The sequence below is a fragment of the Gopherus flavomarginatus genome, chromosome 4 (genome assembly GCF_025201925.1).
Source record: "Gopherus flavomarginatus isolate rGopFla2 chromosome 4, rGopFla2.mat.asm, whole genome shotgun sequence".
In the NCBI taxonomy this organism is placed as follows: domain Eukaryota; kingdom Metazoa; phylum Chordata; order Testudines; family Testudinidae; genus Gopherus; species Gopherus flavomarginatus.
Genome location: NC_066620.1, coordinates 211,263,438 through 211,282,412, shown reverse-complemented (window position 1 = coordinate 211,282,412; position 18,975 = coordinate 211,263,438). Strand labels below are relative to the sequence as shown.

General features: G+C 44.1%; 1 protein-coding gene across 1 annotated transcript in view; it reads right to left on the bottom strand.

The window, feature by feature from the left end:
- The window catches only part of ELP3 (elongator acetyltransferase complex subunit 3), a 153,811-nt gene extending 135,598 nt beyond the window's left edge, over window positions 1-18,213 (bottom strand). Inside the window, exons 1-7 of the mRNA XM_050948836.1 lie at window positions 18,080-18,213; window positions 16,459-16,558; window positions 14,456-14,594; window positions 10,319-10,389; window positions 7,585-7,648; window positions 5,866-5,934; window positions 1,891-2,045 (exon numbers count right to left, since the gene is read on the bottom strand). Coding sequence (XP_050804793.1) covers window positions 1,891-2,045; window positions 5,866-5,934; window positions 7,585-7,648; window positions 10,319-10,389; window positions 14,456-14,594; window positions 16,459-16,558; window positions 18,080-18,098 — 617 coding nt within the window. The 5' untranslated portion in view covers window positions 18,099-18,213. The remainder of the gene's footprint in view (window positions 1-1,890; window positions 2,046-5,865; window positions 5,935-7,584; window positions 7,649-10,318; window positions 10,390-14,455; window positions 14,595-16,458; window positions 16,559-18,079) is intronic.
- Window positions 18,214-18,975: the final 762 nt, after the last annotated feature.

Below are 18,975 nucleotides of genomic sequence, written 5' to 3'. Positions count from 1 at the left end.
AAAAGTGCAAGGTCATGCATTTAGGAATTAATAATAAGAATTTTGGATATACGTTGGGGGCGCATCAGTTGGAAGCGACGGAGGAAGAGAAGGACGTTGGGGTACTGGTTGATAGCAGGATGACTATGAGTCGCCAATGTGATACGGCTGTTAAAAAAGCAAATGCGATTTTGGGATGCATCAGGCGGGGTATTTCCTGCAAGGATAAGGATGTGTTAGTACCGTTATATACGGCGTTGGTGAGACCCCATCTGGAATACTGTGTGCAGTTCTGGTGTCCCATGTTCAAGAAGGATGAATTCAAACTGGAACAGGTTCAGAGACGGGCTACGAGGATGATCCGAGGAATGGAAAAACTGCCTTATGAAAGGAGACTCAAAGAGCTTGGCTTGTTTAGCCTGGCCAAAAGAAGGCTGAGGGGGGATATGCTCGCCCTATATAAATATATCAAGGGGGTTAACATTAGGGAGGGAGAGGAATTATTTAAGTTTAGTACTAATGTAGCCACGAGGACGAATGGGTATAAACTGGATATTAGGAAGTTTAGACTTGAAATTAGACGAAGGTTTCTGACCATTAGGGGAGTGAAGTTCTGGAATAGCCTTCCGAGGGAAGTAGTAGGGGCAAAAGACTTTCCTGGCTTTAAGACAAAGCTTGATAAGTATATGGAGGGAAAGTTATGATAGGATCGTTAATTTGGGCAATTGATCTTGAATTACCACCAGACAGGTCTGCTCAATGGTCTGCGGGGAGATGTTGCATGCGATGGGTACTGAGTTGCTGCGGAGAATTCCTTCTTGGGTGCTAGCTGGTGACTCTTGCCCACATGCTCAGGGTTTAGCTGATCGCCATATTTGGGGTCGGGAAGGAATTTTCCTCCGGGGCGGATTGGCAGGTGCCCTGGAGGTTTTTCGCCTTCCCCTGCAGCGTGGGGCACGGGTCGCTTGCTGGTGGTGTCTCTGCAGCTTGAGGTCTTCAAACCATTTTTGAGGATTTCAATAACTCGGTCCTGGGATAGGGGTTGTTATAAAATTGGATGGGTGGGGTTCTGTGGCCTGCCTTGTGCAGGAGGTCAGACTAGATGATCAGATTGGTCCCTTCTGACCTATGAGTCTATGAGAGGATAAGGACAGCTCAGTGTTACTGGCTAGAGATTTTTCCAATTATCCACAAATCCTGTGCCCCCGCCCCCAACACCTCCCAAAAAAGTGCAATTTTAAAAAGGAAACTGAGATCCACTTACATTATTTATTAACTTGATTAAGAATATCTGTGTACTTTTTCTTTCCCAAAAGAGAGTCATTATTTAAATTGGATATCTGGATAACACAATGTTATTTAAATACTACATAATTCAAAGTTTGCACCCCAAAAACAGTCATTGTTGATATCAGCGGAGTTGTAGATAAGTAGTTTTCAACCCCCAAGGAGTCCACGTATGACTGTCGTTACCACAGAACAGTGGTTTTCCAGGGGTCCACAGACTATATGTCTGATTTCTAAAGGGGTCAAAACCTTCATTTGAAATTTTTTAGGGGTCCGCAAATGAAAAAAGGTTGTAAACCACTGTTGTAGATACACTGGGAGTTTGCATTTAGGTGGTAAAAAACAACTAAGATACCAAAGTAAGAACAATCTGCTCAATTTGATGCCATATCACACAGAAATAGGCTTGTACGGTGGAGAAAAATTTTCCAGCTTGGGTGCCTAGAGTTGGTCTTGTGGGTGCTCAGCACCCCTGAAAGTCTATCTAAATACAAATTTGGCTGTCTAACTTTAAACATCCAGGGTGAAAAAATTTAGCCCGTATTTTCACACTCAAAATTCACTTTCCTATGCTAACTTAAGGTTTTTTTAAAAAGTGTGTTAAAGGACACCAGGCATGCTTACCGGACAGCCTCCGATACGTTGTTGGAAGTGTGTCCAGATAAAGCATCATGAAGGTTTCGGATGAAGTAATCTCTGTAGTCTTCAGGAAGGGCCATAAATGTTCCTCCCATCACAATGAATTCCACCTTATCCACACTGTGGCCCAGCTGCTTCAGCTAAAATGTTAAATATAGCTATGAGAGACTTTGCACTTAAAGGACTCCAATGAAAACCTTCGACTCCAAAATATACTGTACAGTTAGTTCCTTATCAGAATTGACCTTTCATATCTTCTACTAGAATGTCAAATCAATAATGCTTTTGTATACAGTAGCCTTAATATAACTTTGCAAATAACTTAAAAATGACTCCTCTATTGCAAGAGCATAGGATGGTTTATAAAGACTATGTAAAGACAGGTGACGTATGGGAAAGTGCTCTAAAGAGATGGGGCATCACAAATGACAGAGCAGTACCACAAAGGAAGCTCAAACTGGAAAAGCAGAGTTCAAGGGGATGGGCAAGATCAGGGCTATACAAAATCCAGAGAGTTTTTCCACTTGATTTAGAGAGCAGCAGAAGCCAGTGAAGGCAATAAAGGATTAAGAGCAATGGAATTTCACTGTTCTCCTGGAAGTTGATTTCAGGAGAAGAGACAGAAGATTTGAGGAACCATTTACTCTTTGTACAGATAAGAGACAGCATGTACTCACATCAGAATTACAGGCAAATCAGTGATCATTTCAACAATATCCCAGGTAGTTTTTCCTATTATATTAGCAGTCAATTACTATTCAGAAGAGTTGCAATCTTAAACACTGTTTAGAATTGGTTGTTTAGCCAACGTAAACAACATTTAGCCAGTTAAATGGCTTAAGATTCATTCATGAAGAGAGATCATTTACATTGGACATACAAGGCGGGTGAGGTAATATCTGCTATCAGACCAACTTCTGCTGGTGAGAGAGAGAAGCTTTCAAGCTCTTCCTCAGGTTGCAGAAAGGTACTGAGAGAGTATGACAGCTAAGACCATGTCTGTACATACAGCAGCAGCACAGTGCATTTGGTGAAGAGAGCTCAAGCAGCAGAAGCTATGTCAGCAGGAGAAGCCACCCCACCGATATAGCGCTGTGCACACGAGCACTTATGTTGGTGTAACTTACCAGGGGATAGCTATGTTAGTCTGTATCCACAAAAATGAGGAGTCCAGTGGCACCTTAAAGACTAACTGATTTATTTGGGCATAAACTTTCATGGATAAAAAGCCCTACTTCTTCAGATGCATGGAGAACACTTCAATCTCCCTGGACAGTCTATAACAGATTTAAAAGTAGCCATACTTGAACAAAAAAATTTCAAAAAACAGACTTCAAAGAGAAACTGCAGAACTAAAATTCATTTGCAAATTTAACACCATTAATTTGGGCTTGAATAGGGATTGGGAGTGGTTGGCTCACTACAAAAGCAGCCTTCCCTCTCCTGGAATTGATACCTTCTCATTAAATATTGGGAGAGGACTACTTGCACCCTCATTGAATTGGCCCTATCAACACTGGTTCTCCATTTGTTAGGTAACTCCCTTCTCTTCACATGTCAGTATAATAATGCCGGCAATTATTCTGAAAATCTAATTTTCACGCCATGCATCTGAAGATGTGGGATTTTTTATCTATGAAAGCTTATGCCCAAATAAATCCGTTAGTCTTTAAGGTGCCACTGGACTCCTCGTTGTTTTGGTGTAACTTAGGTTGCTCAAGTGGGCGGTTTTTTCACACCCCTGAGTGATACAAGTTAAGCCGACATCAGCTGTAGTGTAGACACAGCCTAAATACAAGATCAAACAGATAGTTTAGCATAAGTAGTTGGCACATATTATAAGAGAGCATTCAAAGTGAAGTGGTCCATTAACACCCCTGTAGTCTTAAAACACAGAGGGTGGTTACTGGGTTAGGTTGCTGTAATAAGCCCTAAAACCAGCATTTTTATTAAAGACCAGTATTTTTAGTGCCTACCAAAGTTACAAATTTAAGCTCCCAGGATCATCTTTTGAAAGTGTTGTGCAGGTTTCCTTTGAGGATGAGGACTGACTGATCACTCTGTATCTGACCTTTTTGTGAAAAGTGTTCACACACAGGTGATATGGTGTTTTGTCTTTTTATTTTCCTGTGTGAGTTCATGCAAGAGAGTAGTGATTGTCTGGTTTCACCCACATAGTTATTATATTGGATTTATGGTTATTACAACAACTGACCCATCTTTTTGTCTGACGACTACAGGGGGGTTTAAACAGGCCACTTCACCTTTATTGGTCCCTTAGAATATGTACTAACTACTTATGCTAAACTACCCGTTCAATGTTATATTTAACTATGACACTCAGTACCTTTCCCAGACCTGAAGAGCTCAGAGACAGCTTTGGAGCTGCACAATCTGTAAGTTGGTCCAATAAAATATATTACCTCACCCACCCTGTCTTTCTAATATCCTGGGATCAACACAGCTACAACATATTATACATCTTTTAAGTTAGGCAGTTTCATATTTTTTGAAACTATCAAGAACTACAGCATGAGAACAACCATTGAATCCTACAACTTATCTCCATCAAGTTTATTTATCGGGGAGAAACATGGAGAAATGTTGTTGGGGATACATACATATATACATGCCACCCAAACTGGGACTGCTGGAACAGCCCCCAGTTTTTGGCCTCTGTCCCACTTCCCCCTATTTGTCTTGAATAGCAAGGACTGGATTCCTTTTTGCTGAGTTCTTGCCTCTGAACATCAGAGACTGCTGCAGGACAACAAGTAGACACTTCTCCTATTCCTCCTCCTCCTGCACTACTCTTCCTTGTTCCCCTTTGTTGGCTTCTATGGCAGCAGTCTCCAAACTTTTGATTGCGCACCCAATCAATAAAAAAATTTTGAGCACACACCCTCTGCTTCTGGCTGAACAGTCGAAGCAAAAAAAGCTGTTCGGACTCCCAGCTGAACTGCCGAGGGGTGGGGAAGCCGCTCAGACTCCCGGCCAAACTGCCAAGGGGTGGGGAGTGGGGGGTGGAATAGCCATTCGGACTCCCGGATGAAATGCCAAAGAGGGGTGGGGGGAAGCAGAGCTGCTCCGGCACAGCCAAGGATAAGGGATGGAAGCAGCCACTAGGCCAGCAGTTTCACCTCAGCCCCACCCTCAGGAGAAGGGAAAAAGGAGGCACCTAGATAAGGGAGAATAGAAGAGGAACCTCAAAACAGAATAAGAAGAATGGGAGAAACTTCACAATGGGGGAAGGAAAGGGAAACATACCAGAGTTTGATCCCATGTTCATTTATCATTATTGTCCACTCTCCATCAAGTGGCAGGTTATGACTTAGTGAGATGCCATCCTCCTAGTTTTCCCCAGGTTTATGCAATTTTTCCCGTGGAGATGCTACTGGAGGGAGCTGGCCTAACTGACACCCCCACCCCCAATCACACAGATGTGAAAGTGGTAAGCCACTAGCTTCCCCAGCCCAAATGTAACGGGTAAAAGGCAGGGCTTATTTAGGGGTGAACTAGTCAGGTGTTGTGAGAGCATCAGTAGCTAAATATCCATATTTTAGGATGGTTATCTAAAGTGTATGACTTTGGGGGTTTTCATAATTGAGTTTATATGAGTTTTTCTTATACTGACAGTAACATTTCATGTTGCAACATCATTATAATGATGAAACATCATATTTCTGTATGAAAATAAAGCAATATAGAGAGCAGAGAATGAAGGATTTGGCAGCTGGTAGGAGAGTGGATCTTAAAGATCATCATAAGCAAGTCTATTTTGAGGACCCAAGATACTTATATATCTATTTAAAAACCCAAATCTCACCAGAGTAAACAAGACAATTCAGTAACCCCCAAGATCACTCTCTTAATTGGAAAGCTGGTTTCAAAATGCTGGAAACTAGGAGAATTATTGCAACTATTTTCAAACAATACGTTCCCTTCATTGCAAATATTTACCTGTTCGACTCGATGTCTTGTCTGAAGATAAGGATCATATCTGGCACGAATGGCCCTCATTGATGTTGGCTTGGAGAAATAAAAGGACTCATTATTAAACCTTATTTCTTGACAGCACACTGGAAAAGATCAAGATGTGAATCTTTAGCCCCTGGTTGGACACTCCATTTTCACAAACACATAATTATTAAAATCTTGATCCCATTATGACTCCAGTGTCTATCTGGCTGTAGTTTACTAAATGTTAACCAATGTAAGAAATCAAATCTGTGTTTTGCCCTGATGATGTAATGCGACTGAAATAGGTCAGTTCAGTCTTTTTTGACACCATTTTTACTTCCCCACCACAAGTCTGGGGGGATGACGATGGGGCAACAAACAGATTTATATTGTACCTCTGCAAATTATGATTACAAAACTATTGTCTCAAGATACGTCATCTTGATGCTTCATTCATTTTCTCCTCCTACCCTCATCTCACTGCTTCTTCTCCTTCATGATGCTCCTTGTGCATGGAATGACTTCTCAATGTCAATTTGTTATCCACCACCCTCTTTTCATCAAATCCCTAAGAAATCATTTCCATGATGCCAACATTGTGAACTATTACCACTTGTTTTTAGACAAGTTATGCTCTCCTTTGAGTTTTCTAGTGCATCAGGGACTGTCTCTCTATATTTTGCAAGTGCCAAAGACACTTAATACTAAACGAATGCATGCATACCAACACAGACACATGTGCTAAGAGTCTCCAAATCAGTGTGAATTAGGAAAGTTCTACTGTACATACACACTTCCTAATTTGCACTAATGATTGGGAGACCCATTGCCAATCACTGAATATTGGATAATAGCAAGCGAACCAAAAAGTTAAAGCTAAAAGGACACTGTATCTAAGTCTGCTTAGCTTGTTTACTTTGACAATTACTTAGCTTCAATTATTTTTGACACTTCATAATATAGTAATAGATGGAATGAAGCATATTTTTACAAAAATGTTTAAATAATTTAGTCTCACTACAGCATCTGCTATTAAGCTTTTGCTGGGTAGCAGGAAAGCTTTTTTTGCACTATAAAATATGTAGATTAATGAGGTTCTACAGCAGATACATATGTAGTTGCAAGATGTGCTACTCTGGGGTTTGGCATGGGACACCAAATCAAGTAAGTTAAGAAAAAGATTCACTTTTGAAGTATTTTATTTACAGATTTTAAAACCTGAAGATCCCACTTTTTGCTAAAGTGAGTTACAATGAGCCGAGCTAAAGAGCACGCAAGTTTCCATTGGGCTGTTTCCTTGGGCAATATTTATGAGGAAGAATAACTTTTGAACAGATCATACTTGGAACCTGCCAGTGTCCCTTTAAGTTTAAAGGCATCTGAAACAGGAAAATAAAGAAAACTTATCTCTGCCAACGTGAAAAAGATAAAATTGGTAGGAAAAGAAAAACTTTTTTCAAGCCTAAGGGGGGAAAAAAGCTAACAAAATAATCAGAAGAGAGAAGAACTATTAAAAACTAATTCAAAGGGATTTCCAGCCCTAGCAGTTTAACTGTTTCAGTTTCACTACTCAGATGTTTCTTTTTTCTCCCCCCTCTCCTTTTTCATTCTTGCAATAAGGACTGATTTTCTAAAGAGTTGTGAATAGAGATGAAAAGGAGCTGGTCACAATTTCACAGACAAAATGTGACATTGCAACACGACCCTCAAAGGTAATACCTCATAGCCAGTGTAAGACTGTGTTGAATATTCAAAATCAGAATCGGGCCCACCAGGGCAGTATCTGTAAGTATTAAAAGAGAATAAGGAGTCATATACAAACCTGTACCAATGACAAATACAAAACAATATAGAGTCTCCTGATTTAACTGAGACAGGTATCTGCATTTGTGCACTACAAACCATAGTTTAAGGACGTGATTTAGCATGGCAATAAGCACCCTCAACTTTTATTGACATTCCTAGGAATTGCGGACACATAGCACTATACAAGTGCTGTACTATAGCAGTAAAAAAAAAAAAAAAAAAAAAAAATTACATGAAAAAAAAGATGATCACTAGTACTGTACAACAGACATTTCACTTAAAGCATCCAAGGGATCAGGATAATAATCATATATAGAGAAATGTGGACCCGCCAAATAATGTTGTCTACCTAAAATAATTTTTAAATAAATTATACCAAAAAAGTGTGTAGCACATGCCCTCCAAAAGCCTGAAATAATTTCAAATAAACCACATCTCCACTTTATTCATTTAAGGAACCAGCTCTAGAGCTTTGGACTAGTATCACAGAAAAATTATTAAAATGAAAACAAAGCGATACTATAAGAAGTTCTAAATGTGTATAAGCAGCACAAACATTTTCGAAACATCATAATTAAATTAGCCGCCCCCTATCTAGAAAACAACTCCTCTGGTTTAATGGATCTGAAGCATTTAGGATGTCAACAGACATAAAAAATAGATAGGGCCTTCAGTTACAAAATAAAGATAACTCAAGATCTGCATTTCATTTCCAGATGCCATTAGGATTTAAATATTGATAGTGGAGAACCATACTTCTATGTAGTTGCTTGAATTCAAGGACATACTGTTTAGCAAACCACAGAGTAAAGTAACATACATGCTGGACAATTGTACAGTAAATTACTATTACTGGCCCTGACGACTTGAACAGATTTTAATTACATGCATGCAAGTTGCAGAGAAACCAATTAATGGATACCACAGCAACACTGCTGCTCAGGAAAGAACTGGTAAATGGATTGCTTCCCACAGAAAGGAATCTGTTTCTGTTCACTCTGAAACAGCCTCAGTTTACTTCTCAGGATTACAAGTGTAATGGCTAACATACATTTCATTCAGTGTTCAAAGATGACCTGGCACAGGAAGTGTGAGAATTCCCTCAGTTTCAGTAGTTCAATAGTACAGACTGAGCACTCTCAATAACCAAGTTAACAGAGCAGTCAGCATGTTATTGCTTAAATTACAGGTCTCTGATTAGAAAGCAAAAATGCCATCATCAGGTTCCAGGAATGTCTCTCAATTATTCCCTATCAAATTAAACACACTCAGTTCATAATAAAATTAGTTACTTTTCCCACAACTTGCATGGCAAACTCAGTCTGGACCTTTCCTTCTCATGAACCACCACCAGTACTGAAGAGTCTGAAAGCCAAATTAACATCCTTGTTTAAACTGGAGCAACACAATTCAATGCATTTGTACGTATTTGCACTGAAATGTCTCAAATAGAACTACTGCTGACGCACAAGGAGGAAGAACAGACTTCAGCTTCAGAACAGACTCTCTTAGCATGTTGGCACTGAAAACTACTAACACTTTAATTTAGTTACTAAAGCTTGCAGATATTATGCTGAACACTCAGAGAGCAGAAATGGTGTCTGAGAAGGAACCATTATCAAATAGCCAGAATAAAAGTACAAAAAGAACACCTAATTTTTTCGCTTTTTTGAATTTCTGTAACGTCCATTTCCACTCAGATTGGAAGAGCCCATGGACATGACATCCGAGCAAGCCGTGGGTTGAGGATGTCATGCGGACAACAGAAATACTTGAGATAGCAAGGGATGAGGTAGCTAAATGGCATCTTTCATTATAAATTTGCACTTTTGCAAAGTTTTAAATATTTTATTTCCCTAAACTTTTTAAAAGTCGTATTTAAATTTTGCAAAGCCCTGCAATTTTTTCTTACTTCTCTAATAATTTCCATTATATTCATGGTAGTTTTTGTCCCAAAGTTTGTTTACAGGCTGCTCAAGAATATGCTACTTAAGTCTCTACAAGCACTTTTCAAATTGTGACAAATATTTTCACTCACTTGATCTGAAACAGCTCAATTTGAGTAGAGTAGACAAAGACCTCCAGGGTATGTCTTTTTTCCCAGGCATTTGAAAAAGAGGGAGAATTGTAAGAGCAGATATGAGGAATTGTTCAAATGGAGGAGGGATTCATGGTAGATTGCCATAAATTATTGCACTAAGGATGTATTTTTAAGTTGTGTGAATGGCTGTGGAACCTTTATAGCTTTTTTATAAATCTACACGAACAAACTAAAATAACATAATTTGTATTTCACTATTAACAAGTGGCCAAATACAACTCTTTGCATTCACTTAAGCATTTCCACTAACACAAGCAGGGATTGGCCCATTGATGGAAAAGCATGTTTTCTTTGAAGAGAAAGAACTATCAAATAGAGTATCTGTTTCTCCATAACCCATATGCATCGACAGTCTGGATTTTGATTCAACTTGCTACAAGTTTTCACTCATGCAGAAAGAAAGGTGGCCTGTGGACTTTTAGAGGTAATCCAGGTCTGTAGAATCCCAAAACGACAAAAGTAACAGTATGCTACTGCACATGGCCAGACTTATTCCAGAGATAATGAAACATTTCTCCTTTGGCTCCTCTGAACAGTCATACTTACACACATATGTTTCCTGTAAAGTTAATGTGTGGACACCTGTGCGGTTTGCACATCACAGCCACAACAGCAATCTGTAATAAGGAGAGTTACAAAGGAAGGAAATTATAATCTAAGTTATTTCTGAAATGATGAAAGATAAAAAAGTACATCCTGAAATTATACAAATAGGTCTCAAGGTCCCTTCCAGTCCTATTTTAATTTTTTTCCATCTGAGCCTTACCCTTAACACACTGGTGCATTAACTCTTGAAGGAAAAAATAGTAGTGGGAATCACCGTTGATCACCATCAAATGCAACAGTAAACTAGTTTTACTAAGGCCTGGTCTACGCTACACGTTTAAACCGAATTTAGCAGCGTTAAACCAAATTAACCCTGCACCCGTCCACACAATGAAGCCCTTTATATTGATATAAAGGGCTCTTTAAACAGATTTCTGTACTCCTCCCCGACGAGGGGAGTAGCGCTAAATCAGTATTACCACATTGGATTAGGGTTAGTGTGGCTGCAATTCGACGGTATTGGCCTCCGGGCGGTATCCCACAGTGCACCATTGTGACCGCTCTGGAAAGCGATCTGAACTCGGATGCAGTGGCCAGGTAGACAGGAAAAGCCCCAAAAAACTTTTGAATTGCATTTCCCGTTTGCCCAGCGTGGAGCTCTGATCAGCACGGGTGGCAATGCACTCCCAAATCCAAAAAGAGCTCCAGCATGGACCGTACGGGAGATACTGGATCTGATCGCTGTATGAGGAGAGAAATCTGTTCTATCTGATCTCCGTTACAGAAGACAAAATGACAAAGCATTTGAAAAAATCTCCGGGCTACGATAGACAGAGTCCACAGCAGGGACTCAGCACAGTGCTGCGTGACAAGCGTAACGGAAAGCCAAAGAATCAAATGGACGCTCATGGAGGGAGGGAGGGGGTACTGAGGACTCCAGCTATCCCACAGTCCCCGCAGTCTCCGAAAAGTATTTGTATTCTTGGCTGAGCTCCCAATGCCTGAAGGGTCAAAAACATTTTCCCAGGCGTTTCAGGGTGTATGTCATCAATTTACACCCTTCCCCCCCTCCCCAAAAGAAAAGGGAAAAAAATCGTTTCTCGCCTTTTTTCAGTGTCACCCTATGTCTACTGCATGCTGCTGGTAGACGGGGTGCTGCAGCGCTGAACACCAGCATCCCCTTCCCAGTGGCAGATGGTGCAAAATGACTGGTATCCATTGTCATCATCATCCCGTGAGTGCTCCTGGCTGGCCTTGGTGAGGTCAGCCGGGAGCGCCTAGGTAAAAATGGGAATGACTCCCAGTCATTCCCAGCAGACGGTACAGAAGGCTTGGTAACCGTCCTCATCATGAGTCCATCAGGCCCCCGCCACCTCCTTTTCATGTCTAAAGAAGATTCTGTACTCCCTGGACTATCATAGCATCTGGAGGCTGCGCTCCTCTCCCCCCGACCCTTTAATGTCCTGCCTGGACTATCACAGCAGCTGGAGGCTGCCTTCCTCTCATTTTATCTCACTAAAAAGGCAGTGTTTCTTATTCCTGCATTCTTTATTACTTCATCACACAAATGGGGGGACACTGCCATGGTAGACCAGGAGGGTTGGGGGAGGAGGGAAACAACGGGTGGGGTTGTTGCAGGGGCACCCCCTAGAATGGCATGCAGCTCATCATTTCTGCAGGATCTCTGGGGCTCTGACACGGAGCGGCTGTGCTTTCTGGTTCTCTAGTACACTTGCCCCATATTCTAGGCAGGACTGACTATTTTTAGACAAAACAAAGAAGGGAATGACCCTAGGAGTCATTCCCATTTTTGTCCATGCGCCCCCGGCCGACCTCAGCGAGGCCAGACAGGAGCACCCATGACAGCAGCTGGTACAAAAGGATTGATAACCGTCATTGCCAATTTCCAAACGCAAACGGTGCAAAATGACTGATTACCATCCTTATTGCACCATATGCCATTGTAAATTGGCGATGAGATGATGGTTAATGTCTCTGCTACCTTGCAAAGGCAAATGAATGCTGCTGTATAGCACTGCAGTACTGCCTCTGTCAGCAGCATCCAGTACACATACGGTGACAGTGACAAAAGGCAAAACAGGCTCCATTGTTGCCATGCTATGGCGTCTGCCAGGGCAATCCAGGGAAAAAGGGCGTGAAATGATTGTCTGCCGTTGCTTTCACAGAGGAAGGATTGAGTGACAACATTTACCAAGAATCACCCGCGACACTGTTTTTGCCCCATCATGCATTGGGATCTCAACCCAGAATTCCAATGGGCGGGGGAGACTGCGGGAACTATGGGATAGCTATGGGCAACAGTGCAACGCTCCGGAAATCGACGATAGCCTTGATACATGGATGCACACCGCTGAATTAATGTGCTTAGTGTGGCCGCATGCACTCGACTTTATACAATCTGTTTTAAAAAACCGGTTTCTGTAAAATCGGAATAATCCCGTAGTGTAGACATATCCTAAAAGGGGTTTCCACAGTCCAGAGGAATATAGCAGCAGGACATGTTCATAGCACACAAGACCACATTTACAAGATGACGACCCATCTTAGGTCTGGTACCACAGGCACACTGTCAAGACCCAGAGTGATATTAAAATCCTGACTGGGACAGTTCAGTGCATTTTCAGGAGAATGTGAAGCTGGGAGAATGACAATAGGCGCTGGGGAAAGACTTTGGAAGAAGGGCATTGGAGAGACAGAAAAATAAGGGGAGGAAACAGACAAAAAGGGAAAAATAAATTCATCCTCACCAGCCACAGAAAGTAACTCCCAGAATCTTTTTCTCCCATGATCTCCTAGTTTCTCAAAAAAAAACCCTGAGCCTCATAACACCATTTGAGGGCATTAATCTCCCTTTTAACAAATAGAGAATATGAGAACTAGAGAGGTTAAGATGCAATTTTTCAAGTGTCCCCTAGTTTTGTGTAAACAACTTGAGACACCAAGTGCCTGATTTTCAGAGATACTTGTCAATTATTATATGGCAACATGGAATTACCTTAATAACTGTACCTTTCCAGATTTTTTTATAAATTGGGGAGAGGGGCAGGGAGTGTGTGTGTGTGTTATGATAGGAAGGCTTAAAATATCCTGTTGGATGCTAGCTATAGTTAGTGTTAACACTTTTCAGCCTTAATTATCTTTTAAGAAAATTGTGGATGAAGGATTAAAATCTTGTTACCGGAAGATTTGCTGAGCCGGCCAGCTGCAACAGCACTAAATTTTAAATGAGTCTTGTTTCCAGATTAACCTGTGGAAGTGAGACATGCTAATCTGTTTAATAAATGGCAGTCACTGCACCAGCCCTCTTTTTTGCCTTCATGAGATACTTTGAAAAACATATTCTCTTGCAACTGCTATGATGCTGTAGACCAGTGTTTTTCAAAGTTCGGAGCTGTAAGGCACTGGGTCACCTTGCTCAGCACCCAGGGACCTAGAGTGCTATTCCTGGCCAGCACCACCAATCGGGACGTTAAAAGTCCTATGCTGCTCGGCTAAGGCAGGCTAGTGCCTACCTGTTCTGACACCGTGTTGCACCCCGGAAGTGTCCAGCAGCAAGCCCAGCTTCTAGGCAGGGGGACCACGGGGCTTCATACACTGCCTCTGCCCCAAGCACCGGCTCCCCACTCCCATTGGTGGGGAAACAGCCAATAGGAGTGAGGGGGAGCAATGCCTGAGGGTGAGAGCCGCATGGAGCCGCTTGCACACCTCTGCCTAGGAGCTGGACCTGCTGATGTCCGCTTCTGGGGCACAGCATAGTCTGCGATGCCAGGACAGGCAGGAAACCTGCTTCTACACCCCGGCTGCGCTGCTGACTTGGAGTCACCAGAGGTAAGGCCACACCCCAACCCTGCGCCCCAATCCCCTGCCCCAGCTCTGAGCCCCTCTCACACCCTATACCCTTCATCCCCAGCGCCATTGGATTGCGGGCATCAACAATTTTCTTCAACTGGGTCCCCAGAAAAAAAAAGTTTGAAAACCACTGCTGCAGACAATCTGGAAAGTTGACCACATAGCTAGTACTTCATTAAAGCTTCTGTACTTTCAACATCTTTACAATGTTTGACAATAACTAATCCTGGTCTGTCACTGAAAGGGTCATTTATATAGAGTGCTCACCCCACTAGCAGTTCGGATAGGCTTTGCCTTTAGCTTGGGTACCAGCACCTTGCGATACTGAGGTGGAACAGCAGCGATGATGTCAACCAAACGAGGCTGTGCAGAAAGCCCATACTTAGCAGACGTCTTGGTTTTCACCCTAAAATGGAAGGATCTCAAATTATTTTATTCTATTCAGGTCCTTATGCCCATTGCTGTGATATCCCAGCACCTACCTACAACTCAATCCAGTAAGTGCTGTGTTACTGTCTACAGTTCAGACTAATGTACATTACTTAATGAGACACATATTAAAAGAACCTAATTAAAAAGCTGATGCTAGCTATATGGGATAGCTAACTTAATGTTATTAAGGCATTAAAAAAATAACCCGAGGCAACTGTAATTGTAAGATTTTGTATTTTTGCAATTTCTTGGCCTTTTGGGGAGGGGTCGAGTTAAAGTGTGGTTTTGCTCAAAAAAGTTCTGAAACTAGCACTAGAAGGCTCAAAGTTTACTGTTTCTCAGTGACTGAGAGCAAATTAGTTCAGTTTATGATATTTTGGTCTAACTGCCACCATGCAAACCCAGATTCCTCCTTGGTCTCTTTCCAACTTGTGCCCAGGAAAATGTCTTTGAAGGGAATACCAAAGCACTGCATTAGAAACCTGGGGCCAAATCCTGTTCTCGGTCTCAATACAGTTATTCTGAGTTTATAAAGGCAAGAGAAGAGTATTATTTTAGTTAACAATTCTTTTCATTATGGGAGCCTGAATTTAACCCAGATCATTGTCACATGACTCTGGGTACATCTACACAGCAAACAAAAAGACCCATAGCAGCGAGTTTCAGAGTACAGGTCAAATGACTTGGGCGCTAAAAATAACAGTGTAGACATTCAGGCTTGGGTTGGAGCCAGCGCTCTGGAGCCCAGCGAAAGAGGTAGTTCTCAGGGCCAGGGCTCCAGCCCAAGCCCAAACACTAATTTGCTCTCAGTGGATCATAGTGGATCACAAGCTAAATACAATTGTTGTAAAAAAGCAAACATCATTCTGGGATGTATTAGCAGGACTGCTGTAAGCAAGACACGAGAAGTACTTCTTCCGCTTTACTCTCTGATTAGGCCTCAAGGAGAGTATTGTGTCCAGTTCTGGGTGCCACATTTCCGGAAAGACGTTGACAAATTGGAGACAGTCCAGAGAAGATCAACAAAAATGATTAAAGGTCTAGAAAACATGGTTTATGAGGGAAGATTGAAAAAATTGGGTTTGTTTAGTCTGGAGAAGAGAAGGGGACATGATAACAGTTTTCAAGTACATAAAAGACTGTTATAAGGAAGAGGGAGAAAAATTGTTCTCCTTAACCTTTGAGGATCAGACAAGAAGCAATGGGCTTAAATTGCAGCAAGGGAGGTTTAGTTTGGACATTAGGAAAAACTACCTGTCACAGTGGTTAAGCACTGGAATAAATTGCCTACAGAGGTTGTAGAATCTCCACCATTGGAGACTTTTAAGAGCGGTTAGGCAAACATCTGTTAGGGATGGTCTAGATAATTAGTCCTACCATGAGTGCAGGGGACTGCACTAGATGAACTCTCAAGGTCACTCCAGTCCTATGATTCTATGATCTACATGATATTTTTAGCCCCACAATGCAAGCCCTGCAAGTCCAAGTCAGTGGAGGGTTTGTTTTGTTTTTTGCTGTGTAGACATACCCTGTATTGCCTCTGTCGGACTAACAGGTTGGACAGACTTACAATGTACAAAATAAGAGACATGCTTATTCTCTCTCATTAATATGACTCATGCCATGGTATAAAAGCTCTGAATGAAGTAAACGGGTATATTTTCAAGTCAGCGCACAAATGCAATTTTATATAAGATTTGTATTGGTGAAAGAAATTTAGTTGGAGTGTGAAAACTAAGTACTATTTTTAAAAAATGTCTGAATAGACAATTATTCCTCCAGGGTTGGGTACCTGCCCTGGAAAACGCAGAGATAAGTTACTGGCTAGCACTACTTACTTATTTAGATTCACATCTCTTCCCTGCTCATGAGCCTCAATCAGCTGTTTAATGACATCAGCTATTGTCATCATCATCAGCTCTGCATGGCTGAGGTCTCCTGAAATAAAAATGAAGTATGTTCATGAAAAAAAACAAACACACATACAATTGACATATGCTAATCATTTGTGAAAGTTACCAATTCAAGCTAACACTTCCTGCAATTCCAGCCTTAGGTTGCCGACCCCACAGAGCTATGCCAATGCACATGATTCCTCATTTACATCACCCCCTATCCCCCACTCTGCTTCTTGCCCCGACACCACCATCCCTGGGACTCCTACCCCATCTAGCTCCCCCCCCACGTCCCCTGACCGCCCCCGGAACCCCTGCCCCTGACTGCCGCCTGCCACCCCATCCAACCCCCCCTCTTTTCTGAATGCCCTCCAAAACCCCTGCACCCATTCAACCCCATTTCCCCCTCCAACACCCACCCCCGAGTTCCTCTGCCCTCTACCCAAGCCCCCTGCTCCCTGCTCCCTGCCCCCTTACCATGCTGCCTGGAGCACTGGTGGCTGGCGGCATGGCTGTGGCTGGAGCCAGCCACGCCACCGCGCAGCACAGAGCACTGGGTTAGGCCACAGCTCTGCAGCCCAGCCACCCAGAGCATTGTGCCTTCTGGGACAGGAGCTCAGGGGCCAGGCAGGAGGGTCCCATGGGCCATAACTTGCCCACCTGTGATCTACACAAATTCAGACTAGAACTAAGGCACAAATTTTCAACAGAGAAGATAACTGACCCCTGGAACAACTTCCCAAGGGCTAGGCTGGATTCTCCAGCATTGGAAACATTTAAATCAAGACTTTAGGGACATGCTAAGGAGCTCAGACTGGATGATCTCAGTAGTCCCTTCCGCCTTGGATTCTATGGCTACGTCAAGTATGGGGAGAAGCTGTGTTAGCCTATATCCACAAAAACAACAAGGAGTCCGGTAGCACCTTAAACACTAACAGATTTATTTGGGCATACGCTTCTCTGGGTAAAAAACTACCCACAGAAGCGTATGCCCAAATACATCTGTTAGTGTTTAAGGTACCACCCGACTCCTCATTGTTTTTATGGCTACGTCCACACTGCTCACCTTACAACGGTGCAGCTGTGCCAACGCACCTGCAACATCCGAGAGCGAAATAAAACCACCTCCAAGGAGTGTGGCTCCCACTGAGGAAAGGCTGCCCACGCGGGTGCGTTAGTCGCTAAAACTTTCATGTGTGTGCGGGGGGGGGGGGTTAGTGTTTTTTCACAGCCCTGAGCGAGAAGTTGTAGCCAGGGACGGGCCAGCGGAGACACAACCACACGCGTCTCTGGCAAGAAAAGGCCAGGAACGGGCCCCTGAGGCGAACCAGGACGGCCCGACCCCGCGCACGGGCCGCCGCGCGCCGGCCGTTTAACCCCCTTGGCACGTGAGCAGCAGCGGGGGCGGGAACAACCCCGCTCCCGCGCAACCGCCTCCGCGCTCGAGGCCCAGGCCCGAGGAGCGGGTGTCCACCGCGTCACCCCTCCCCCGCCCCAAGCCCGAGGAACAGACGCGGGGGGGGCTCCCGCGAGCCGCAGAGGAAGGGGCCGCCGCCGCCGGTACCTTTCTTCTTCTGCCTCATGCTGGACGTTCCCCTCGCGGCCACCGACGACAGGCAAAACTCCCTCTCCCCCGTCCCTGCTTTGGGCGCAACTGAGCATGCGCCGCCGAACTGAGCATGCGCAGTGACCTTCGCTGAGGCAGCTGCCCTGACTTGTACTCAGCGTTTGCTGCCGGCTCTGTGGCGGGGCTAAGAGGAGTCCAAGGGGGCGGGACCAGGGTCTGAGCAGGGGGCAGAAATGTACTGGCGGGGGGGCTCAAGCTGCTGTAGGTGGAGGGGGAAATGGAGGGTGGGAGCCTGGGTTAAGCCCGGGGGGAGACGCTGCCAGACCCTGTGCGGGGACAGTCACCCCGCGGGATGAGCCACCTGCTGTGCTCGCAAATGGCGGGGGGGGGGGGAGGGGGGGGAGGCTTTTTTAGGTCTCCCCCCAGGACGCTGCATGTCGGCTCCGGAGCAGGGGGCGGGTTCCTGGGGCTGGGTTCTTAAAGGCACAGGCAGCCCAAGTGCTAATGTCGCTGCTTAGACACCGCAGCTCCTCTCTGTCTTACACAAGTGCTGCGGGGATACCGCACTGCTCCAGCGGGGAGAGTGAATGCCGTGAAATAGTGTACAGCCACTCCCACAGCCCGCACCCCTCCTGAGCCCAGAGCCCGCACCCCTCCTGAACCCAGAGCCCGCACCCCTCCTGAACCCCAACGCCAGCCCGGAGCCCGCACCCCTCCTGAACCCGAACGCACCCCTCCTGAACCCGAATGCCAGCCCGGAGCCCGCACCGCTCCTGAACCCAGAGCCCGCACCCCTCCTGAGCCCGAACGCCAGTCGAGAGCCCGCACCCCTCCTGAACCCCAACGCCAGCCCAGAGCCCGCACCCCTCCTGAGCCCGAACGCCAGCCCGGAG